Source organism: Trichomonas vaginalis, chromosome V (genome assembly GCF_026262505.1).
Source record: "Trichomonas vaginalis G3 chromosome V, whole genome shotgun sequence".
Taxonomy (NCBI): domain Eukaryota; phylum Parabasalia; order Trichomonadida; family Trichomonadidae; genus Trichomonas; species Trichomonas vaginalis.
The window spans coordinates 15,866,121-15,889,140 of NC_067207.1; the positions used below are offsets into that span (position 1 = coordinate 15,866,121).

General features: G+C 35.1%; 18 protein-coding genes and 4 pseudogenes across 22 annotated transcripts, besides 1 other annotated feature; 11 read left to right on the forward strand and 11 right to left on the reverse strand.

Moving 5' to 3' along the window:
* Positions 1 to 849, reverse strand: TVAGG3_0344230 (uncharacterized protein; the record flags this gene model as incomplete). The annotated part of the gene is made up of 1 exon (XM_051230831.1): positions 1 to 849. One exon carries the CDS (start codon positions 847 to 849, stop codon positions 1 to 3), a length of 849 nt encoding a protein of 282 aa, XP_051100561.1.
* A 537-nt stretch (positions 850 to 1,386) lies between these two features.
* Positions 1,387 to 23,020: part of a mobile genetic element that runs on past the window's edge.
* On the reverse strand, positions 2,622 to 3,525 carry TVAGG3_0344250 (annotated as a pseudogene). Its single transcript has one exon. A coding segment is annotated over exon 1 (904 nt).
* Positions 3,597 to 3,998, forward strand: TVAGG3_0344260 (uncharacterized protein; the record flags this gene model as incomplete). Its single annotated transcript, XM_051230832.1, has 1 exon — positions 3,597 to 3,998. One exon carries the CDS (start codon positions 3,597 to 3,599, stop codon positions 3,996 to 3,998), a length of 402 nt encoding a protein of 133 aa, XP_051100562.1.
* On the forward strand, positions 4,018 to 4,173 carry TVAGG3_0344270 (uncharacterized protein; the record flags this gene model as incomplete). Its single annotated transcript, XM_051230833.1, has 1 exon — positions 4,018 to 4,173. One exon carries the CDS (start codon positions 4,018 to 4,020, stop codon positions 4,171 to 4,173), a length of 156 nt encoding a protein of 51 aa, XP_051100563.1.
* Positions 4,192 to 4,776, forward strand: TVAGG3_0344280 (phage tail repeat-like family; the record flags this gene model as incomplete). Its single annotated transcript, XM_051230834.1, has 1 exon — positions 4,192 to 4,776. One exon carries the CDS (start codon positions 4,192 to 4,194, stop codon positions 4,774 to 4,776), a length of 585 nt encoding a protein of 194 aa, XP_051100564.1.
* TVAGG3_0344290 (His-Me finger endonucleases family) lies at positions 4,840 to 5,424 on the forward strand (the record flags this gene model as incomplete). Its single annotated transcript, XM_051230835.1, has 1 exon — positions 4,840 to 5,424. One exon carries the CDS (start codon positions 4,840 to 4,842, stop codon positions 5,422 to 5,424), a length of 585 nt encoding a protein of 194 aa, XP_051100565.1.
* TVAGG3_0344300 (DNA/RNA polymerases family) lies at positions 5,463 to 7,391 on the forward strand (the record flags this gene model as incomplete). Its single annotated transcript, XM_051230836.1, has 1 exon — positions 5,463 to 7,391. A coding segment is annotated over one exon (1,929 nt), but the record flags the coding sequence as incomplete, so codon positions are not given.
* Positions 7,617 to 7,910, reverse strand: TVAGG3_0344310 (uncharacterized protein; the record flags this gene model as incomplete). The annotated part of the gene is made up of 1 exon (XM_051230837.1): positions 7,617 to 7,910. One exon carries the CDS (start codon positions 7,908 to 7,910, stop codon positions 7,617 to 7,619), a length of 294 nt encoding a protein of 97 aa, XP_051100567.1.
* TVAGG3_0344320 (uncharacterized protein) lies at positions 8,401 to 9,063 on the forward strand (the record flags this gene model as incomplete). The annotated part of the gene is made up of 1 exon (XM_051230838.1): positions 8,401 to 9,063. The coding sequence occupies one exon, from the start codon at positions 8,401 to 8,403 to the stop codon at positions 9,061 to 9,063; it is 663 nt and encodes a 220-aa protein (XP_051100568.1).
* Positions 9,289 to 9,827, forward strand: TVAGG3_0344330 (organellar and viral DNA polymerase type B; the record flags this gene model as incomplete). The annotated part of the gene is made up of 1 exon (XM_051230839.1): positions 9,289 to 9,827. A coding segment is annotated over one exon (539 nt), but the record flags the coding sequence as incomplete, so codon positions are not given.
* Positions 10,835 to 11,245, forward strand: TVAGG3_0344340 (organellar and viral DNA polymerase type B; the record flags this gene model as incomplete). Its single annotated transcript, XM_051230840.1, has 1 exon — positions 10,835 to 11,245. One exon carries the CDS (start codon positions 10,835 to 10,837, stop codon positions 11,243 to 11,245), a length of 411 nt encoding a protein of 136 aa, XP_051100570.1.
* Positions 11,744 to 12,571, forward strand: TVAGG3_0344350 (KilA, N-terminal/APSES-type HTH, DNA-binding family; the record flags this gene model as incomplete). Its single annotated transcript, XM_051230841.1, has 1 exon — positions 11,744 to 12,571. One exon carries the CDS (start codon positions 11,744 to 11,746, stop codon positions 12,569 to 12,571), a length of 828 nt encoding a protein of 275 aa, XP_051100571.1.
* TVAGG3_0344360 (protein of unknown function, DUF4106 family) lies at positions 13,012 to 13,887 on the reverse strand (the record flags this gene model as incomplete). The annotated part of the gene is made up of 1 exon (XM_051230842.1): positions 13,012 to 13,887. One exon carries the CDS (start codon positions 13,885 to 13,887, stop codon positions 13,012 to 13,014), a length of 876 nt encoding a protein of 291 aa, XP_051100572.1.
* On the forward strand, positions 13,924 to 14,367 carry TVAGG3_0344370 (uncharacterized protein; the record flags this gene model as incomplete). Its single annotated transcript, XM_051230843.1, has 1 exon — positions 13,924 to 14,367. The coding sequence occupies one exon, from the start codon at positions 13,924 to 13,926 to the stop codon at positions 14,365 to 14,367; it is 444 nt and encodes a 147-aa protein (XP_051100573.1).
* TVAGG3_0344380 (uncharacterized protein) lies at positions 14,384 to 14,803 on the reverse strand (the record flags this gene model as incomplete). The annotated part of the gene is made up of 1 exon (XM_051230844.1): positions 14,384 to 14,803. The coding sequence occupies one exon, from the start codon at positions 14,801 to 14,803 to the stop codon at positions 14,384 to 14,386; it is 420 nt and encodes a 139-aa protein (XP_051100574.1).
* On the reverse strand, positions 14,853 to 16,019 carry TVAGG3_0344390 (annotated as a pseudogene). The gene has a single exon. A coding segment is annotated over exon 1 (1,167 nt).
* Positions 16,908 to 17,444, reverse strand: TVAGG3_0344400 (protein of unknown function, DUF4106 family; the record flags this gene model as incomplete). Its single annotated transcript, XM_051230845.1, has 1 exon — positions 16,908 to 17,444. One exon carries the CDS (start codon positions 17,442 to 17,444, stop codon positions 16,908 to 16,910), a length of 537 nt encoding a protein of 178 aa, XP_051100575.1.
* Positions 17,508 to 17,927, forward strand: TVAGG3_0344410 (uncharacterized protein; the record flags this gene model as incomplete). Its single annotated transcript, XM_051230846.1, has 1 exon — positions 17,508 to 17,927. One exon carries the CDS (start codon positions 17,508 to 17,510, stop codon positions 17,925 to 17,927), a length of 420 nt encoding a protein of 139 aa, XP_051100576.1.
* On the reverse strand, positions 18,767 to 19,426 carry TVAGG3_0344420 (uncharacterized protein; the record flags this gene model as incomplete). Its single annotated transcript, XM_051230847.1, has 1 exon — positions 18,767 to 19,426. A coding segment is annotated over one exon (660 nt), but the record flags the coding sequence as incomplete, so codon positions are not given.
* Positions 19,459 to 20,296, reverse strand: TVAGG3_0344430 (annotated as a pseudogene). Its single transcript has one exon. A coding segment is annotated over exon 1 (838 nt).
* On the reverse strand, positions 20,745 to 21,745 carry TVAGG3_0344440 (annotated as a pseudogene). The gene has a single exon. A coding segment is annotated over exon 1 (1,001 nt).
* On the reverse strand, positions 22,132 to 22,769 carry TVAGG3_0344450 (protein of unknown function, DUF4106 family; the record flags this gene model as incomplete). Its single annotated transcript, XM_001298869.2, has 1 exon — positions 22,132 to 22,769. A coding segment is annotated over one exon (638 nt), but the record flags the coding sequence as incomplete, so codon positions are not given.

The following is a 23,020-nucleotide window of genomic DNA, read 5'->3' on the forward strand; positions in this document are numbered from 1 at the left end:
TTATATTTTTACCGTTCGATAGTAGTTGTATATGAAACTAAGTTCTAAGTAAAACGCGTGGTATAATGGAACTATTCTCTTTCTTCCATCTGTTGTAAACCATACTTGAAAATCCGAAATACTTCCACTCGGTGGTTCATATAGCTTTGTAGGTTTTTCGTAAAAGTCATTTGCCAAGCATAAAAAAGAGTTTTGTGCGCCAGAAAATGAAGCATGAACTATAATAGCATCTGAGTCGAAAACATTTTCATATGTTCCATTAGGGTTTTCGACTTCATAATAGTCCGGGTGTACTGGATACCATGCAGGCTGATTTAACATCCTCATAAATCTATGCCATGCCAAGTTGTTATATTTTGTAGAAATATAAACGTTTTCTCCAAGGTCTTCTATTTTATTGATTTTAACAGTTGCATTTTTCCTGTCATATAAAATATCGAGATGGTACTCTCCTTCGTCAATGTTATACTGGTTTGCATATTCGAGATAGATATCGTTTATTTTTTCTTGAAAAGCTTGAAGAGTTGTTTCTAAGTTTACAAGCAAATTCACTTGTAAAAGTTTTCCCTGTTCAAATTTCTCATACGTACGTTTTTCTTTGTTATAGTATCGAACTTCAAAACCGACCGTAAATGGGAAACCATGTATGGCTTCTGAAATGAACTTCATTCTACGAAAGCCAATAGCTTTTGTGACAGATGGGTCTCTTAACCATCTTAATGGGTAGTCAAAACGATAGCCTTCATGCTTTACGGTCTCTGTCTCAAACTTTTGACCTACGTTAGTAAAAAGTTCATCTAATGGTTTAGTTGTAGCAACTCTTGAATTTTCTTTTTCTATTGAAAGCATATTTTATCTAGAATAAAAATGTCGAAAGAAACAGCGTCTATGAGAGAAATACAACACAACCGACAACTCATTTTGCAAGCTCTAAATAAGAACACAACAAACTTTTCAAACTATTCTAAGATATCTGAGTCATTGAAAGAAGGAAACTTAAAACTGACGATAAACCCAATGACAGATGAGTTTCTGTTTCAAGACAGTAAGAACCATACTGTTTGTATAAATCCAACAAAAGGAACTTTAAACGAGAAACCTATAGATGAACTTCTTTTGAAAGCAGATGTTGGCAACAAAGCTGACAAAGAGTATGTCATTGAAAAAGTTCAAGAAGAACATGACAGAGCAGATGCAACATATGCAACGAAAGCAGATGTTGACAACAAAGCTGACAAAGAGTATGTCATTGAAAAAGTTCAAGAAGAACATGACAGAGCAGATGCAACATATGCAACGAAAGCAGATGTTGACAACAAAGCTGACAAAACATATGTTGACAATAAAATGTCAAGTGAAGTGACAAGAGCTGAAAACGAATATTCTAAAAAGACTCATACACATACCATTGCAAATATTGCAAACTTACAAGAAACCTTAAACAGGAAAAGTGACGTTGGACATACACATACCATTGCAAATATTACAAACTTACAAGAAACCTTAAACAGGAAAAGTGACGTTGGACATACACATACATCTTCTGAAATAACAGACTTAAACGTTAGCCTTGAAAATAAAGCAGATAAAACATATGTCAATGAAATATACCAAAGTTTGCTAGGAACAAAAAATATTGAAACTATTGTTGGTGACTTTTCTGTCAATGAAGAAAACAAATATTTTAGATGGCAGTTGGTACAGTCCTTAGAAAATGGTACACGGTATAAACTCATTCCGAAAAATAACAATGAAATGTATGTAAGCTATAAAAAGAACGATGGTACACAAGTTAAAGTTCCATTAGACAACAACTGCTACTTAAACTTATATGGAGACGAACAAAAGAAATATTTAAGAGTTTATGAAATGACAGATATGACATTGCCTGACCCAGCTCCAGCACCATATTATTATGACTATGGAGATGACGTCAGAACACCACATGTAGATGAACAAAAGCTAACATTATATTTAGATTTTTATAGATATAAAAGATATAATGCAATAGAAAAAACGAGAATAGTATACTATTATACAGATGACAGAAATAAATATTATAGTCAAGACTTTACCTACCCTGAAAACATAAGATTATATTATAAAAAATATTCTGACATGAACCAGAAGAAACCTGAAATAGTTGCACTATATTTTAAGTTCAAAAGAGACAATCCTATAATATCTCATATGTTTGATTTAATGAACCCAGTAGGTTCTATTTACACGTCAATGGAAGCAAGAGGTCCTCAAGCAATGTTTGGTGTTGGTGCATGGGAACAAATAGTCGACAGGTTTTTGTATTGTGCAAACTCTTCAAAGGAAACAGGTGGAAGTAAAACGATTTCAGGTGAAAACTTACCTGCACATAGTCACTACATAGATTTAAGTACATCTCAAGCAGGTTGGCATAAGCATAGATATTGGGATTGGTCAGGAATGACAAAAGGTAAAGGATATGATGTTAAAGACGACGTTAAGTTTGCTATAAATTGTTACTGGGATGACACGCAGGGAGAAGGAAACCATACACATTTCGTTTCAGGATATACGCAAACAACGGGACAGAGTAAAGACTACATGCCACCTTACATGACAGTTTACGCATGGTATAGAATTGCTTAGTCGTCATTTTCAACTTCTTTAGCATATTCGTCTGGAGTTGTCTTATATTTGTTAGGAACTGTCTTTGAAAGTATACCACCTTGAACTTTGACAAGTTTGAAACGAGGTCTGACAATAGTAGTTTTATCTTCTGCTTGCAGTGTGTACATTTTGCCATGTTTGCCTAAAACTTCATAATATTCTCTTGTATACTTTCTTCTATTTTTACGAACACGAATGCGAGTACCTGTCGAGTTCCCATTGTTGTCATAGTCAATAGTATTTTCATATGGGTCGCGTTTAGGTATTTCTATTTTTACTTTGTCACCTTTCTTAAGTTTGAAGCCTGGCATTCTTTCTTGTTTGTCTCTTTTGACTAAACTATTAAATATATAGTCTTTCTCTAAGTCGGGGTTGTTTTTCATTTCTTCGGGGGAGTGGTTTCCCAAACCTTTTTGTTTACGGCTATTGTAAATATTTAAAACTTGTCTCATCTTTGCCATGGAAAAGTGTCTATACTTGTCGTCATATGACATTTCATCTACCTCACCACCTTGTGGTTGGTTTAAGTCTCTTAAGATTTTTATACAACTGTCAATGACACCAAGAGCAGAATGGTTTTGGTCGACAATGAAATATTGGTTTACATTTTTGAACGCAGATAGTTTTTACATCATCTGATTTGAAAGAACTTTCACAGTCAGATGTCAGTTTTGTTGGATGGTATTTGTCAACGAATATTGTCAAAGCAGTTTTCACATCTAAAATATTTTTGGACCATAATGGTATGGCTTCACAGTATCTTGTGTTTTGACCGACAAATATTAGCCAGTATGGAGGTCCATCTTCTCTATACCTCGGAATGTTTTCCAAGATATCCATAAACCAAGCATTTGGTGTTGAACTAAAGATTTTTATCATGAGTGCTTTCTTTGTTGCCTTAGAAACATAGGGGTCCTTGTTTGGATTCGTCATTTTTTAACCCATAAGAAATGGGTTTATTTGGCGCATTAGCAGGAGTTGCATCCAGATTTTTGCCCGCAGTGGGAACAATAGCCAGAGGTGTATTTGGAGTTGGAAGGAAGATTTTGAGTACATTAGGTATACTTAAAGAGAAAGCACAACCTATTATACAAACTGTACAGAAAGGTTGGGATGTAGCACGAGATGCAGCAAATCTTATTCCAAATCCTGAAACAAGAGGAAAAGTTCAAGGATGGATGGACAATGTAGGAAGACAAGCAGGAAACTATTATAACAAAGCAAATGACTACTATAACCAAGCAGGACACTATATGGACCAAGGTGAAAGATTCTTTAACAGAGGATATAACCATGCACAACAGTGGGTAAACAATAACCAACCGCAACCGCCTCAAACGTGGGGAATGTAAAGTTTTTTACTGAGATGAAATGAACAATACAGCTTTAAGACAAATGGGCTCAAGATGGATTTGTCGACTTCCAGCAGTTACACAACCACGTGTTTGTCAAGTTCTTCCTATACCTCAGGAAGTTTTAGACCGACTTAAAAAACCTAAACAACCAGTTGAAAACAAAACAAACTAAAATTTTTACTGAGATGAAATGACCGAAGAAGTTGAAACGGTAGATTTGACACCACAAACAAAAAGTTCAGAACCATTGTCAAAACCTGTCAAAGAACTTACAGATGAAGAGAAAAATTCAATAATAGAAAGTGCCAGGTCTGGAAATACAAACCCTAACTATAAAGTCACTTTTCATAGAAATGGAACGGCTAGTATCTCAAAAAAGAAACAGACTCTCACAAATAAAATATTGAAGTCTGAAGGAGCTTTCGAGACAACAGATGGAAAAGTTTACTTCACTGACCAACAGTTCATTATAGAACATCTCATTGACTTAGAGTCGAAATATTCTAAACTTTACAACAAACACAAAAAGTTGAAAGGAAAACAAAAACAAATGGCATATGATATTTATGAAGATGTTAACGACACAACCATACCTGCAAGTGAGGTAAAGTCAGAGGAACCGAAAAGTGACGAAAAACCGATAGAAGAAGAAAAACCAAAAACTGAAGATAAACCAAAACCAAAGTTTAGTTTCCAAACTAAACCAACTCAACCTTCATTAGCTGGTATGGGTTGGCGTCAAAGGCTTTTGGTAGCAGGTGGTTATGTAAAGTAAAGAAAAACATTGCATGAAATAAAAACATTTTTTTAAAAAATATATTTTTTTATTTTATTTGAAATGTACGTTGAGTTTGTTGGAAAGGACCGTTGGAAAACTTGTTTGTTAGATGAGAAATATGAAATTCACTGTTGTGAGCCTTTTGAAGTCAGAAACAAAAAGACAAAAAGAGTTTTAAGCGAATGGGAGCGAAATGACGGATATGCTAATATGAAGATGAGTGGAAAAAACTATTTTAAACATGTTGTCATTGCAACTCATTTTATACCGAACCCTAACAATTTACCTTTTGTAGACCATATAAACCATATAAGAAACGACAATAGACTTGAAAACTTGCGTTGGGTCACTTGTTCTGAAAACAATAAGAACATAGGCAAATTTCGAGATATTGTATTCGAATTTGTCGACGAACTAGAAGATGAAGCAATTGAAATTACAGACTATGGCGAGCATACGTTTGAGTTTTACTACTATAGCGAAGAACAAGACTCTTTCTACTTTTATACCGGCGTAAACTATAGGAAATTACAAGTATGTTTTACTAAGGCGGGCTATGCTCATGTAAACGCTAGAGATACAGATGGAAAATACGTTCAAATACATCTTAACAAATTCAAGAAGCTATATGGCATACCATTTTAAAATATTTTTTTATTTTTATAAAAATGCCCCCATATAGAATGGATAGAAAATCTGCTAGAATAAAAGCAGAGTTAGAAAGATATGGTTGGAGAGTTTCGAAGAATTTTAAATATAGGAAGGGAAGACCCATAAAAGTCTATGACAAACTGGCTGGTCTTCGCTACGAAATGGACTTAGAAACAGCACGCGCAAACTATCCAAACAGATTAGAGAGGTTAGAAGAAGAGCGACTTATGGACATGCCTTTCGATGTTTCTGAGCCGCAAGTTGAAGGACACGACGGCTTTGCCAGATTCTACTGGAAACATGACGAACAATTGCATCCTTTGAGAAGGAAAAAAGGAAAAGGTGAAGACGCACATGCTCCCATGGAAAGAACAAGATATGCATATGAAAAGTATCGTGAAGTTAGAAGTCAAATTACATCTGGTCGAACCTTTACAGTAAACTTTGACGAAGGAAAGAACAAAGAAGGCTTCATGGGTGTACTTGCTGCCATACAAGACGGAAATAAGAAAGGATACAATCTCAGACTAACCGTAACAGATTTAGATGGTCACATTTACTATGCGCATGGCAATGAACAAACAGCCGCACAACTTCTTGACGCTTTCAAGACTACAAAGAGAGAACAAATGTTTGACTCCGACTCAGACATTTTGAATGCAATTGAAGGAATTGCAAGTGTCAAGTTCGAATGGTACCAACCTAACCCTCAAGCAGTCAGACAACATGCTGGATACTTCCCGTTCATAAATAAGTCTGACATTGACTTGACAAGGTATGGAATTTACAATTCAATTGAAACAATTGTCAATGAACCTTGTATTCTTACATGTCTCAGGAACTCTGGTCTTGTTTCAGAAGAGAAGATGAAGTATCTTGAGTCATGTGTGAAGACAAGGTACATTCTTAGAGGTCAATTGGCAAAAGTTGCACCGTTGGCAAATGTCAATATCCGAGTCAACATACCTACAGCTAAAGGTTCTTCACATGACGACTATGTTGTTGACAAAGACTTACCATGGTTGAAGATTGTAATTGTCCACAACCACTTCATGTTGAACGAAAGTCTTATGTTCGGAAAAGGCAAGTGCAACATTGTCAGAGCTGTAAACATTCTTTTCGAGAAAGGTTTGTTGGAACCAATTCCAGATGACAAGCTGACAGAAACTTTTGTACCAAAAGACGAAACAAACTTTTCACTGTTAGCAAGACCAAAAGTTGTTCCAGACAAAGTTCTAGTACAAAAGAAGTACACAATTCCACAAGGAGTTGGATTGTTCGGATACCAACCTGAACCAGAAGAACTTCCAATGAGGTTGCAAGAACTTCAAGATGCTATAAACAAACTTCCATTGAGACATCCAATTGACGTCAAATTGTATTGGAGAGCATCTGAGTTAGGTCAGAAGGTTTTATATGAAACAGGTTGCTTCGACGATGTTTATGAGATAACAGGAGAAGTTTCTCAGAAGATAAGAGACTCGCTTGAATTTCCAAAAACTGGTCCGATTGGATGCGACAAGTTCGACTCAGATGAAAAGATATACTATGTCGACCTTAACGCTGCGTACATGAGATTTGTCCAATATATTCCGACTGGAATCCCAAACGAAGATGGTGAGTTCCCAGGAAGGAACTATACAGTTGGAAAAGTCATACAACAACTCTATGATATTAGGAAAGCTTCAAACCCCAAACTTGCAATGACACTCAAATTGCTTATGAATTCGACATGGGGATATTCCATTAAGAAACCTCAAGAGATGAAGAGTAAACATTATGAGAAGGTCGACAACTTTGTTGAAAGGTTTTCTCCTTTTGTTTTGAAGTACGAATTCACTCAAGGTCAAAGTGGCTTAGTAACCACATTAAAACCTATTGTCGAACATTGGTCCTATCCTCAGTTCGCAAAGGCAGTCCTTGACAACTACAACAAATTCTTCTCCGAAGTCAAATCCAAAGTGAAGGTTTACTATGAGAACATTGACGCACTCATGACGAACGAAGAAGGATACAACAAACTCATTGAAATGGGTTTAGTCGGTGAAAAGATGGGTCAATTCAAATTGGACAAAATTTTCACCGAAGTTCATGTCCTCTCCAAGCGTAAGTATTGGGGTATACTTGAAGACGGCACAGAAATAAAACATTGCATGAAGTAAAAAAATTTTTATTCGAATTTGAATTTAAATGTGGGGAATTCTTGGGAAAGGGTTCTCTCTGTTTGGAAGTAGTATCCAAGGACGCTTGGCAAAGAACTTTATAATGGCTTCCTTCTTTGCTTGCTTTATGTCGTCGAAAGGAGTGTTTTCTGGTATTTGCAGGACAATTCCGGTGTCAATTTCAATTTTAAGCGCACCTCTTCCAGACACCCAGCCTGCAATGGTCCTGTTTGACTTCAGATGGCTCAGGTAGTTCCTAACTAGCTCATTTATCTCTATAAGGTAGATTGCCTCATCTGCTGGGTCTATGTCGGTCATTGTTTCAAGACAAGTCTTTTACTTTTTCAAGACAAGTCTTTTACTTTTTCAAGACAAGTCTTTTACTTTTTCAAGACAAGTCTTTTACTTTTTCAAGACAAGTCTTTTACTTTTTCAAGACAAGTCTTTTACTTTTTCAAGACAAGACCCGTTATTTTTCAAGAAATTTTTTGGTGTAAAGTTCTCAAATTTGAGAACAGTGGTCTTGATTGAAGACGATACCCGTACTTTTTCAAGACAAGTCTTTCACTTTTTCAAGACAAGTCTTTTACTTTTTCAAGACAAGTCTTTTACTTTTTCAAGACAAGTCTTTTACTTTTTCAAGACAAGTCTTTTACTTTTTCAAGACAAGTCTTTTACTTTTTCAAGACAAGTCTTTTACTTTTTCAAGACAAGTCTTTTATTGTTTCAAGACAAGTCTTTTATTGTTTCAAGACAATGTCCGACGTACCACCAAAAAATATTTTTTTATTTTTATTGTAAGAACAGTATGACAGTCGAAGCAAAAACGTTCACGAACAAATCTAATGGCGAAACATTCACAAAAGGCACTTACAACGGTATTGAAGTCTTACGTAGAGACAAGGATGGTTATATAAATGCAACAAAGATGTGTCAGCAGTTTAGGAAAGACTTTAGAAGGTTGTTGGAAAATAAGTCCTGGGAAGAGTATTTTAAGGCATTTTGTGAAGAATATACCAACCCGCGGAAAACGGCGGGTTGCTTTTTATACAAAGTTCATGCAGGAATTCCTGATGAAATCAAACAGGTTAGAGGAACGTATGTAGACCCAAGACTTGTAAACTATATAGCAATGTGGGCTTCTCCAAAATATTGTATAGCAGTTGGAAAAATTCTGGACTCCATAGACAAGAAAGTTCATGAGAAATTAGATGAAGAAGAACTTGAAGATACAGTAGAGAATGCAAAACCTTTGTTTGAAGAAGAAGTTAGAAAAATGCATGAAAAACAAATAGAACATGAACGTGAGATATGTTCTGGTTATAGAGATTCTCCATACGAACTAGACCAATGGGAACAAGAAGATTTAAAGAGAGAATTTAGAGAATATGAACTCGCTAAGATAGCATTAGAAGCTGCAGAAAAGAAGTTAAAAGTTTGGGGTCGTTTTGTACAAAAATATTGTGAGTAAATGAACCATTTTTTTTCGACAAAAATATATTTTAGGGTAGAAGGGTATATCTACCCCGTTTTCTACCCTCTTTTCTACCCTCGTAGAAAACACACAAAATGCTTGTTTTGAGGTCGAGCCATTTTTGGCTCCACCGTATTTTTAAACCAAACTCGTTCATTTTGTGCTGAAATAAAATAAAGGTAGTCCCACCAAAAAATATTTTTTTATTTTTATTGTAAGAACATGTCAGCAACAACAGCACCAAACTCGTTAGTCATGAACCCAACTTCTATGTTAGTAGAGATGAAAAGCTTCATTCCTTCTTCATATACTTTCGAAACAGAAATCCAGAAGATAAAGCAAGAACTTCTCCAAGGAGATCTAAACTGTAGTGCGAAAGATGAAACAAATGAACAGTATCTTTATGAAATGCAGGATATTATTGACCATCTACCTAAACTTCCTGAAATACAACAACAAAAGCTCACTATTCCAGAATTCGATGAAATAGAAGTGAAACCATCTGACTCAGTTGAAATAAAGAAGTTCATACGTAATGTAAACTATGAGTTTCTTGGATTTCATTACAACCACAAAGACTGCGATATGGTATATTTCATTGACATATATAAATCTGAAGAATTTAAGACCTACGACAACTTTGTTTCGTTAGTTGCTGAGTGTGTCTTGCAGATAAGAGATAAAGATAGAAGAGGTAAGGTATGGAACCAACAGATAAAACCAGCAGCCTTTGAGTTAAAGAAGACCATCTACGCCTTACTTGTTTTAGCAGGACAAATTTCAGAATATAACGCAAAAATGAACTCACAATGTTCAAAATGTAAAGCAGCAACAAGGAAATATAACTACTCCGTCAAAGAGATAGAAAGAATGAGAAAAGACCATACTGACTTAAAGAAAGAAGTAGAGAAACCAGCAGAAGATAAAATGGACATGTTGACATTTCTGAACAAAAACTATCCAACTGCTAACGATTTCCTTCTTTCAGATGTCAAGAAGAAATATAAAGAAACCTTCGGCATAGTTAAAATTTTTGATATCCTTCGTGAAGAAATAGAAGCTACAAAACTGTTTAAAGTCATGAACCATCACAACATATACCATGTAAAACGCTTGTAAATAGTTATGGTAGAAATGAGGGTAGAAAACGGGGTAGATATACCCTTCTACCCTAAAATATATTTTTATTGAATTCTGTATAAAATTCTGAGTAAAATGACATATGGAACACATACTTTTTCAGTAAGGACATATGGGGTAGAAATGAGGGTAGAAAACGGGGTAGATATACCCTTCTACCCTAAAATATATTTTTGTCTGATTTACGCTCATTACGAAGAAGTCTTGACAAAACATTTACGAAGAAGTATATTTCCTGTGTTGTTGTCAAAATGTCATGTTGTCACACTTTTTCAGAGAAGTTCATTTAACCGAGTGACCTGGTCGCCTAAAATATATTTTATTGAATTCTGAGTAAAATGACCAAATTTCATGAATTTCCTTAAGATAGAAAATAAAAGTTAGTTTTATTTTTTTTATTTTTTTATTTTGTATGTAAGAACAGAAAATGTTAAACATTGAGTTTGAAACAGTTAGAAAGATAGACAATGAGACCAAAATAGTTAGAATAGGTGATTTAAACGTAAGATACTCAAAGAAATACAAAAAATATTCTTTGTCAGACATTTTAACACTATCTGAAAAGAAAACATCCACGACTGGGTTAAAATGCTTTACTCAGAAAATTTTGACAAAAAATCCTGAGCTTATGATATCGGTAAGATTCTATGGAACAAGAGCATATCTCATCGACAAAAGTCTTATACCAGTAGTTTTGTTCTGGATTGACCCAGTTGTTGGATATAATTTCATAACATATGGTTCATTCGATACGGAACGTTGCAGTGAAGGCTTACTTTACATCGTTCAGAAACCAAAGGACTTCAATACAAAGAGATATAAGATAGGAAGAACATTTAATATAACTCAAAGATATGACAGTATAGTCAATAGAGTTAAGGTTGTGTTTGTTAATGATATGAGAGCTGCTGAAACAGAACTACTTGAAAAGTTTGAGAAAATGTATGGTGCTCCCACGAAAGGTAAAGAAACGTTTGAAGTAGATGAGATAGATAGTGCTATAAAATTATTTGACGAAGTTGCTGAAAAATACATGTAAAGCGTTTATTTTTGGTCTTTTGTGAAAGTCAAAGACGATATGTACCAAATGCAAAGTATTTTGACAGCATGTTTTGCTCCAGATACTAAGCTTCCTAAAGACTGGTTTAGGAACCAAAGCACACAAGAACTTTTGAGCGAAATTTCTCTAGACCGAGAAAAAACGTAGTCGCCAAAACTCTATGAAAATCGTGAAGAACAGCGACTACGGAAAAAACCGTAGTCGCCAAAACTCTATGAAAACAGTGAAGAACAGCGAGTAGGGAAAAAACCCCAGTCGCCAAAACTCTATGAAAATCGTGAAAAATTGCCAAACGGTTTGAGAGGATATTATGTACATAGACTTCTTGTAAATGCTGTAGCAATGTGGGCTTCGCCTCTTCACCTAAAATATATTTTTATTGAATTCAGCAACAAAAATCATGAATTTCCTTAAGATAGAAAAAATAAAGTTAGTTTTATTTTTATTTATTTTTTTATTTTGTATGTAAAGACAGATATGTCAACATCAGAGAACACAACAACAGTTATAGTCCATGAAGCTATAAATGAAGAATATGAGTGGGTTCAGTTTAACAAACAACTCCGTCTCATTCGTTCGGTCAAAGACGATATGTACCAAATGCAAAGTATTTTGAACGCTCTTCGTTCTACAAAGCAAGCATATCATTGGTTTGAAAACCAACAGACAAAAGAACTTTTAGAAGAATTTCCTCATATGTTTGCTTCCCTCGGAAAACCGAGGAATGAGATTCCGTATGAAAATCGTAAGAATTTGCCAATAAATTTGAAAGGATATTATGTTCATAGACTTTTAGTAAATGCCGTAGCAATGTGGGCTTCACCTCGCTATGCTTGTTATATTTTCATGATGTTAGATGAAATTCATAGACAAGAACGTGAAGAGATGGAAAAGAAACTTCAAGCAAAAGATGAAGTCATTGAAGCAAAAGACAAAAACATACAGAAAAGAATACCACGTTCGGTACCAAAAGGAAAGGAAAAGAACTATAAGTATATGATTTATACTGAAGAGATGGAAAATGAAGAAGACAGAGATATGGTTATGTTGCATTTAGTCAGAAGAAACAACAAAAGCTTTTACGACTTAGCTAAGATTTACAAATCTGACAGAAATTGGTTCTATCGCGAAAACTTACCGATTTCAATGACACCAAATGAAGATGTGAAACAAATAGTTCAAGATACTTTACCTCAAACACACTATGATATTAAAGGTTGTACAATACTTACCTTCAAAGAAGATTTGCCATTGTTAAAGGAAAAAATAACAGAGTATTTTGACAACTTCAAACAAGTAGAGTAGATGAACCATTTATTTTTGGTCTTGACTTCAGATGGCTCAGGTAGCTCTATAAGGTAAATTGTCTTGTCCGAGTCCTTCTGGCATTCCGAGTCCTTCCTTCCGACAGAAAAATATTTTCCCGACAACTGGAAAAAAATTTCCCGACAACTGGAAAAAAATTTCCCGACAACTGGAAAAATTTTTCCTGTTGTTCGTCCGTAAACCATTCAAATTTTCGAAAATTGAGAACTTTTTGGTCGAACGACAGAAAAAGTTTTTCCTTCCAACAGAAAAAGTTTTTCCTTCCGACAGGAAAATATTTTCCCGACAACTGGAAAAGTTCTTCCATCCGACAGGACACAAACGAATGTCCGACGTACCACCAACCGAGTCCATTCCAAAGCCAGAAGAACCGACAGCCCCAGCACCACAACAGACTAAGACTAAAACACTTACATTTTTTACGCTTGACTTTTTACAATTTGAACTTTGTTTGCGTAGATATGAATTCTGAAAGAAGTATGAGGGTCTTGTATGACTTTGTACTTCTCCCATAGTTCATGTCTGTCAAACTTACCTGCCATGGACTCTTTCATAAGTTCCATGAAATCGTCTTCGGACAATCCAGGGAAGAGTATAATGTCAGTAAGTATTCTTTTAACATCCTTACTTAAACTCTTTGCTGTCTGTACACATATTACGACTGAGATGTTAAAGTGTCTGAGCTTCTTAAGAATTCGACACATATCTTGTTCTCTGTTCTTTAACAAAGGATGAGAAGCAAAGTCATCTAAGATAAGAAGACATCTATGAGGGTAAGTCTTCCAATCGTACGATTGCAATTTCTTCGAAATGTATTCTATCTCTTTCTGTTTGTTTCTGAAGTGTTTCTTCTCTAATATTCTCTGCATTTCCTCATTTGGGTCTTTAAACTTCGAATTTATATACTCATTTATAGCATTATACTTCAAAACTCTTCTTTGGTACTTCTTTATCCAATCTAACAACTCAGAGTCTTTTATACATACTAACTTAGACTTCTTTATAATATCTTTGAACGAATTTACGGTTTGGTCAAATTGACCAGACGTCGAACAAATAACAACTAACTCATAGAATGGGTTCTTCTCATCTAGTTCTTGTTGTTGTGCAGCCATTTTAAGATAAGTGAAAGTCTTACCCGACCCAGGTGGTGCAATTAGACCTGTTATACCATTCTGAGCAAATAAGAACTTGTCATGTATAGGCTTTATCTGAGCATTTTCCAACTTCCTCTTGTTCTTATTTAAAACATTCTCAAATTTTTTGTCAATGTCAGCAAACTTTTTTTCTAACATATTTTTAGAAAAATTAAAATTTTTATCTTTTTGAAAATGTCTAGCGATTTCGCTATCTATATTCGAGACAAACTTTTTGACAGCAAAACATCTGTCGACCATAAAATCTTACATAGTGTAAACAAGAAAGGTGAATTTGTTCTAAAGTTCTGTTTCTGGGAATATGACAAGAACCATAAAACATTACAAAGAGCAGTCTTAAAATTTGTCAATGACAGACTTGTTGACAGAGATGACGCCGATTGGAAAGATGAAGTCCAACAAAAGTTCTTAGAATGCAAAGAAGGCACATGCGCTGTTCTTGAAGATGAAATAGAAAACAGAATAGATGAGCTATTAAAGGACAAAGAACTTTTACATAAATATGGTTCTGAGAAGTTTGACATAACTCCACCAGAAAAGAAGAAGAAAGGAAAGAAAGAGAAAAAAGTAGAAGAGAAGAAAGAACCTGAACCAGAGAAGGTGAGATATGACATGTAAAAATAAAATTTTATTTTTAGAACATTTCTGGGTCAATGTCAATGTTCTCTTCCTCTTTAGGGGCAAACACTGGCTTAGACTCTAAAATCTTTTTACCTAATTTACCTTGAACTTCAACTATCTTAGACTCATAATATTCATAGTCGTCTGCTTTCTTTGGTTCATAAGGTATAACAAGTTTGTATGCTTTGCCTTCTTTAAGGTTTGAAAACCTTCTGTCAAAATTTTCTTTGACTGCTAACAAACCTTCTATGTCTAAGTCTTCAAATTTCGCACCATTTTTAGTCACAATAGCAAACTTAACTGGTTCGATGTTCCAAACTTTGTCAAATGTAGACTTTTCAAAATGGTAGAAGTAAACATTCAAATAAGCGAATGGGTCTAGTTCTTCTTTAAGTCCTGACATATATTTGTTGACTGAAATATATTTCGTCATCTTTTCTATCGGATAAAAAAATATTTTTTTTAAAATTTACTCAGAAAAATTATTTCTTTCTATATTTGCCATTCCGAACTTCGAAAAGATTTTTGACATTTGCCAAGAATGTTCGTTTAGACGCTGTCATATAACCATATTCTTGACAATATTGTTTATATTCATCGTACAATGACCTTTCATCTAAACACTCAAAGTCGTTTTCATCTATAAACAGTTCATATACACTCTTGTTTGCTTCTAACAATGTTTGTCTCTCTTCGGTATGTGGAATTTGTCTTGGATTGAACTTAGAAATATCTAATGTCATGAAATATGAGAACAAGTGGTTGTAAAAGTCAGATGTCAAAGTTTCTGCTAAGTCGTCAAAATATTCTGTATCTTGCATATGAGAATCTGACGTTCTGACAACTACATATCTTCTGTCAGAACTTTCTAACTTCATCGGAACAGTATTGTTTGAAACCATAATGAAGTTTGCAACATTTTCACAAACTCTTTGGTCTTTATACTTTCTTTCAACAACTCCAACTTTATCTGTTATAAGACTCTTCAAAGCATCTGAGTTCAAAACTTTTGTTGTATCTATACTTTGAAGTTCATTGCAAACTATAAGTTTCATATTCTCTATTGAGGAGTTAAACTTGCCACAGATGTTTTCTAAGTTTGTCATATTAGGGTTCGAATAGCCCTTAACAGTTTGCACAAAATATCTGTAAAGAATGTGTTCTTACCAGTTCCTTGTTTTCCAATTATAATGAGAGCAGTTTCATTTTTAGCACTTGGATGTTGTAAGATGTTTGCAAACCAACATAAGATATACTCATAGACTCTTTTCTTTCCATTGCATATAATTTCTTTGACATGGTCTAACCAAGCTTCTATAATATTTTCTTTCCATTCTACTTGTTCGTATTTATATCCAGTGAAGATAGAATAGAAGTTTGGAGAAGGTGTATAAAACTTTATACTCGAACTGAAAAATCTTCTAACTTTGACATAAGATATCCCAACCATCTAACATCTTCATGCCAACCTGTACAACTTTTATTTTCTTAAGTTTCTGTCTACATTCTTGTTCTGAAACTATTGTCGCTCTTGGTTTGTTAAAGACAACATCCCATTCTTTCATGACATAACATTCTGGGCAGAGTCGACATAAATCTAAACGTTTCAAATTCTCGACTGCTTTGTTATAGTCTCTAAATGGACACATATTTCTGAACGCTTGGAAGTCATAAAATCTGAAACATCTATTCTGTACATTTTATAAAAATAAAAAAAATATTTTTTTTATTCTTGACTTTGTTGTTGCATTTGTTCCATTTGTTGCATTTTGTTGTTCTTGAGCTATTTGTTGTTGAGTTGTTCTTGTAATACAATACTTTCACCAGTTGCATCTTCCAATTCGAAACTTTCTGCCGTCATTGACAAATACATAGGACATAAAAGTTTTACAGGAACAAAGTTTGCGTCAACTAATGTCAACGTTATACTTGCCAAAGTGTTTGAGTTCACTAAGGTTGAAAATTCTGCATTCGAATGAACAATAGGCAAACCAGCAGAGAAAGTGTTGTTTATACGCATGAGTATCTTTTGGTCATAGTAGTTTCTGTCAACATTTGAATAGCACTTTGAACCTAAGTTTGAAACAATATATAAAATAGGTGTGCTTAAAGTCAATGGAATAGACATTCCTTGTATGACACCTTTTCCTGTTATAGGAAACTGTTGGTAGTAAAAACCAGAAATAAGTTTTGTATTATAGCTCATATCGTTTATAGTAAACTCAGTCGGACATCCAAACATAATGAAACCCGCTCTAGTTGCAGCACATGTTACACTCGTACGTAAAGTATTAAATAAGTCAACAAAACCTGTTGGTGGTATATCTGAGTAAGTATCTTCAAAGGAGTATTTTTTACCATTCACAACAATAAAATCTTCTGGTGTCAAAAGAGCAAAACAGGCTTTAGTCGTCATTGTGTTTAAGGTTAGTTTACAATATCGTCCTTGAGGACTTTGTAAGTTTGTTGTTATAGAATTATATGACTCAGGGTTTTTAGTCGTAATAGTATAAACCACTATGTCTTCTGCCATTTACTTAGCAAATAAATTTTAATGAAATGTTGTGGTCGTCAAATATTTTTATAACGTCTGGGAAACTATATTTTAAGTTCAACGTTTCACCTCCTTTCATAACGTATATCTTGTCAATGACATTATATGAAACACCACAGCAACTAACGTCGGGTTCTATTTCTTTGATGTTTATATCGTCTGCCTCTGTCAAAAGTTTCAATAGTTCTTTCAAAACTTCATGAGGTGCAATGACATATGAGTTCACTTTTACAGGGTTGTGTTCGACCAAGTTTAACATTATACCTAAAGCTTGACAAATCTTCTCCTGAGTTTGAAGTTTGTTTTTCAGTTGTTGGTAGTCGTTTCGAATATCTGCAACAGAACTTAAGTCTCTGCTAACTTCAGGGTATGTTGGTTGTTCTTTTACAGGAACAATTGTTATACCATCTTTGTCTTCGTATGGTTTCCCCACTTCAACATCTCTTTCTTTGACATTGACAACAACACTTTGACTGTTTGTTTGAGTTGGTGAATTTAACTTCACATCTGCCACCGCCATTAAACCTTTTGAAACACTCACGCTTCTATTTTTCGGAAATGACATTTTACTTAGAATAAAAAGATGGACGTATTCGAGTATCTCTTCGAATTGAAGCAGAACAAAGTTTACACACACAAACAATACAAATACATTGACAGAATAGTTCTTTATACAAACAATGGTAAATGTTATAGAATAGCAATATTTGCTGAACCTAAATATTTCCATAAAGCAAAGAAAGTTGGTATAACCGAGATGGTGAAAGTTCTTGAAGCAGACAAAAATATAACAACAAAACTGACCGATATTTCTAAAGGTAAGTTTATAATACAATATTATATCAAAACTGGCGTACTGTCAATATTTGACGGAGAGAAGTCAGTTCAAGAACAACTTACTGACCTGCTGCCAAAATCTGCTCGATGGAAGCTGTCGTTATACCAATCTGAGGAGCCCCAGCAGGTTTCATCGAACGAATCTTCAAAAGAGCATCTTCCGTGAAAAGTGCTATTGGTTTTGTAAACTTCTTTGCTTTCAATTCATCTGGACCGTCTCTGTCACCAGTATATTGTATTTGAACTGTACCAACAGTTGAAATACCACCCATAAAGTCTTCTGAGTCAGCAAATGGAATGCCAAGCCAAAAGTTTGAACGGTCTCCATTTGTATATTGAGTTTTGAGCTCCTGTATGGGTCCATACTTTCACATATGGCATAATAGAACTTTGCATTTCAGGGTTAATGGTTGTTTGTGAAGTTGTTGTTAAAGTTCATAGCATCTAATGTCAAGTTGTATGACCTCATATCCTCAACTGTAGAATATTCTTCTCTTGGATAATATTTGCCATCTATGTTTATATGGTATTTAATACCAGGGTTGTAGAAGCAAGAATAGTCATTTATAGTTCGTCTGAACAGTACAAACATAGTATCTGCATGTTTCATTGCAGTTGTTAAGGCAATATCTGTTCTTGCACCTGGGTCAGCACTTTGGTTTCCAACTTCACCTGCAAAGTCTTTGACAGATATTTGGTGTATAGGGAACATAAGTGGAACTGCAATATATTTGGCAGCTAAAGCATTTGAAATATCTGGGTCCAACATATAGACTGCAAGTCTGCTTTCTATTCTCTTGCATTCAAATTTTTCGCATGTGAACTTAACTGGTCCCAAGCAGTTCCAGCAGCATTGAAATAATAGTTTACTTCAGTGTTGAAGTTTGAGAAACCAAAGTCTAAGTCAACTTTGTCTTTGCAAAATTCGGCGAATGACGTTTGATTTGCTCCCTTTACGTCTGTAAGAGTGAATGGGTCTTGTGTTGGTGCAATGACTAAGTTATTTTTGCTTGGAGTAAGTTCGATAGAAATTTTTCCTGCCCAGTTTGGCAAGTATCTTAAAAACCTGAAGATGAGGAAAGATGACAAAGGAACTCTAAGTTTCAATTTTACTTTGGTTACTGCTGCTGCAGTTTGTCCAGAAAGGTTAACATAAACTCCTGGAACGTTAGGGTCAAGTCTTCTTATTTTCTCAATAGTTGCATACTGGTCTGTTTGTTCTCTAGCTTGTGGTTGTACTGAGTTTCTCAAAGCGAACCATTCATAGTTTGCCCATGTTACTGTTTGAACTAAGTCAGAGTTAGAATATATCTTATATCCCATGAAAACTTCTGGAGCATATTGGTATCCGACATAGAAAATTCCATTGCAACCTTTCTTGTCAGACAACTTGGCAGAAGGTTTTATTTCAATGTCTTGTTCCACGTATAAGAATGAGTTGTCAATAGAAATAATATGAAACCTGTCGCAAGCAATATCTACTGTTGTTGAAGAACCTTCTCCAAACTCACCTACGTTTCCATAAGAAACAGCAGTTGTATATTCGTAAGTTCCAGGAACTATTTCTGACCTTCTAATGGCATTGTCGCATTCGTTATACCATTCGGAAACATTTCCATTCATGGCATCCAAAACTGTTGGCGTTATATTCTGAGCGGCGTACATTTCATATGGGTAAAAATATAGAATAGTTGGATTTATATGTCATAATAGAACCCACGTGGACCAAGCTTTACTTTCTTCCTGACTGAGTTTTTAACTCTTCTTTTTCCTTCATTGCCACTACTTTCACTAGATGAAGTTACTTCTTCACTACTTTCACTTTGTTCTACTCTTCTCTTCTTCTTTGGTGTCGCTTTTGGTAACTTGCCCTCTGCTTCAAGTTGTTGCATCTTTGCCTCATGTTCACCTAGTATGTTGTAAATTTCCCATGTCCTTTTTGCCTTTGGGCTCTGGTCGCCCATCTCAGGTAACCTATATCCTAGAAAGAGTTTGTCATAGTTTGTATTTGAGTCTTTGCGTTTTTTGCATGACTCTTTCCTGAGTTTCCGGTTCAAGCTCTTCAAACAGTGCCTGTCCATATGGAATAAGCTCGTTTCCAAATATATGTTTTTGTAGCCATTCTGGTTTTCTTTCCATGTTACCAACTATATCTTTTGTGAATGGGAAAGCTTTTACCCAATCTTTCAGTCTTGCGTCGTTTATTTCTGTAGTTGGTTTTATTTTGTCAAGGAACATGTTTTTCAATACTAACATTTCATTTGGTACTGTCCATTTGAGTTTTCTTAAATATTCATCCCTTCTCAGTTCATCATCTGCAAAGTAAGTTTTTATGACATTTTGTAAACTTTCATTTGCAAGGTCATGTACAATAGGTTCTCTTCCTTCTCTGTCCATAACTTTCTTTCTAAACTCTTCACCAAATATACCATCTCTATGGTTCTGTGTAGTTCTTTGAGATAAATGTTCTAGAACGTCAGGTGTTATATTTCCATCAGCCATGTTCATTTCATACTGGTTCCAAAATATCTGCATGTTTCATATCTTTCAATGGCATTAAAGCCGCGCTTAAAATACCAGCTATATCTCGTTCACCATTGACTTCCATTGCGTCTACAACTTCTTGGAATTGTGGTTGTAAGTTTATGAACCACCTATCCGGATTAGCTTTATGACCCCATCTCATTGTAGTTCCATCGTCTGCAGAAACAAAAGTAGGTTTGTTTCCATCTTGGTTAGGTTCTGAATGAACTTTAAACAATGTTTCATTTCTATATGTTTTCTTGAAATTTAACCTTTTATTTTCACCGAGTTCATCCGAAGATTGAACGTTAAATGCTCGTAAGTAAAAAGGGTTGTTGTATTTGTGTACATTTTCTTTCAGTACTTCCATTCTATGCTGAATATTTTCATCTGGTGTTGGAGTCTTTTGTATGTCGGCAAACATTTTTCGATATTCTTCTACTATGTCAGCCGAATTTTTTTAGACTCTTGGAAAATTCCATATTCTCCGCATACACTTGTTGAGGGTCAAGATTTTTCGGCTGTTCAAATCTTCATCTAGTTCTGTGAAGTTAGTTTCCAAAGGAAGGGCTTGTTCGTTTCCTTCAGGCTCTTCTAGCTGTTGTTGCTGAACTATTTCTTCCATGTCTGGTTGTATCTGAAATTCTTCCTGTGGAGTTTCTTGTACCTCATCTGCTGGCTTTTCATATATTCCGAGACCGTTTTCAACAAGTTCCCTATTTAAGTCATCCGCATTCATAAGCCTTTGTTCTTTCGTTCCGTCTCTATTTTTTACGCGTTTCATGAAGATAGTTGAATTGTCATTTAGCTCTGACACCAAATATCTCGGAGTAAATTCGTTCATGTCATTTGGATGATATGCTATTAAATCATATCCCTTAGCGAGCTTGTATTTTCCAGGTTTGAAATTATATCCGATTTGGTGCTGAGCCATAAAGCTAAATAGGTTCGGGTCAGTATTTCCTTCATTGAACTTTCTAATAGCTTCTTTATATCTGTCACTAAAGTCAATAGTATCTGAGTAACCATACTCTTCTTTAAGCATTTTAAGAATTCTTGTTTCCTTGTTCTCTACTTCTTTTATGTCCTTGCTCTGTTTTGGTTGTTGTTGTGCTGGATTTTGAACTGTTGGTTGTTTGCTGGATTTTGAACTGTTGGTTGTTGTGGTGTTTGTGCTGGTTTTGGTGCATGCCTGTGTCTGTGTCCATGTGACGATGTAAATGTTTTAGGTAGTCCTGGTGCAGGTGCTTCTCTTGGAGGGTTTGGTGGTATATAAATTCAACAGCTGGTATATAAGTTCCACCAGCTGGTATATAAGTTCCACAGCTGGCATAGTATTCCATCTGCAGCGTAATGTCCTACCTGACTTTTCGTTCTTAAGAAAGCATTTACTAGGTCTGTTTTTGGTCTGTTGTAACTCTTTTTCTTGACTTTCCACAACAGTTGCTCTAACGGCGTCATAGGCACTTTGAACTGCCTGTCTCGTTGCTGCATCTGTTATTTTCGTCATATTTTGTGCTACTTCTCTTAACTCTTTGTCGAAACCTTCAGACTTCAGTTTCTTTCCAGATGAGAAGTCGTTCACTTGTTTCACCTTACTATGAAGAGCTTCGAAAGCGTTCTTAAAGTCAGCATTTGTTAAAGCTTCATTTGAACTGTCTTCATCCGCTTGTATTTTTGTCCTTATTGACCCTATAAGCTGGGCTGCTTTAGCGTTGGCTTGGGCATCTAACCAGTCATTGTTAGCTTTTATATATTCTGAGCTTTTCATTGCCTTTTGCATGGCTGCGTCGTTATTTTTACTTTCTTGTGCTAAGTTTTCATACTGTACGGTTTGGTTTTGCAACTGTAAAAGTTTTTCTGCCTTTACATTTGCTTCAACTTCTTTTTTATACTCATCGCTATCCATATATGTCTTCAGGGCTTTTTGTTTTATTTCTTCATCTTTCAGTACTTTATATTGAGTAGTATGGTTTTTCAAATTTATGACATCTTGTTCCATTTTTGCTACTTCTGCTGCTTTTTCTGACACTTTTTTCGCATATTCCTCTGTACTTAGTTCTTTCAGTTGTTCTTCTTTCTTCTTTTTCTCTACGTTTAACTCATTGAGTTTCTTTGTGTGTCTGTCATATTCTAGTTTCTTTTCGTTTTCACTTATTTGCTTCTGTATGTCTATGTTTGACTTTTTGACATCTGTTATTTGATTTTTGAGTGAACTCAAATTCATTTGACTTTGAGGGTTATAGGCTGTTCCGTCTGCAGCTCCACCATAGCCTGCCATTTTCGCTAAAAGTGCCGCTCTTAAACCTCCACTCTGTGCACCAATAACTCGGTTTAAAAGCATAGGGTTGCTTGACATTTGTTGCAACATAGTGGGGTCATTCAGCATTTGTTGTTGCAACTGTTGTTGTGGTGTCAGTTTTACTTTTGGATGTTTCAATGCTCCCTTCCTCTTACGTATATTCTTACGTAGCTTACGTGGCATTTTAAGTGAAGTTAAAAAGCGGCTTTTGACAGATGGAACACATACTTTTTCAGTAAGTACATATGGGGTAGAAAAGAGGGTAGAAAACGGGGTAGATATACCCTTCTACCCTAAAATATATTTTTGTCTGATTTTACGAAGAAGTCTTGACAAAACATTTACGAAGAAGTCTTGACAAAACATTTACGAAGAAGTCTTGACAAAACATTTACGAAGAAGTCTTGACAAAACATTTACGAAGAAGTCTTGAC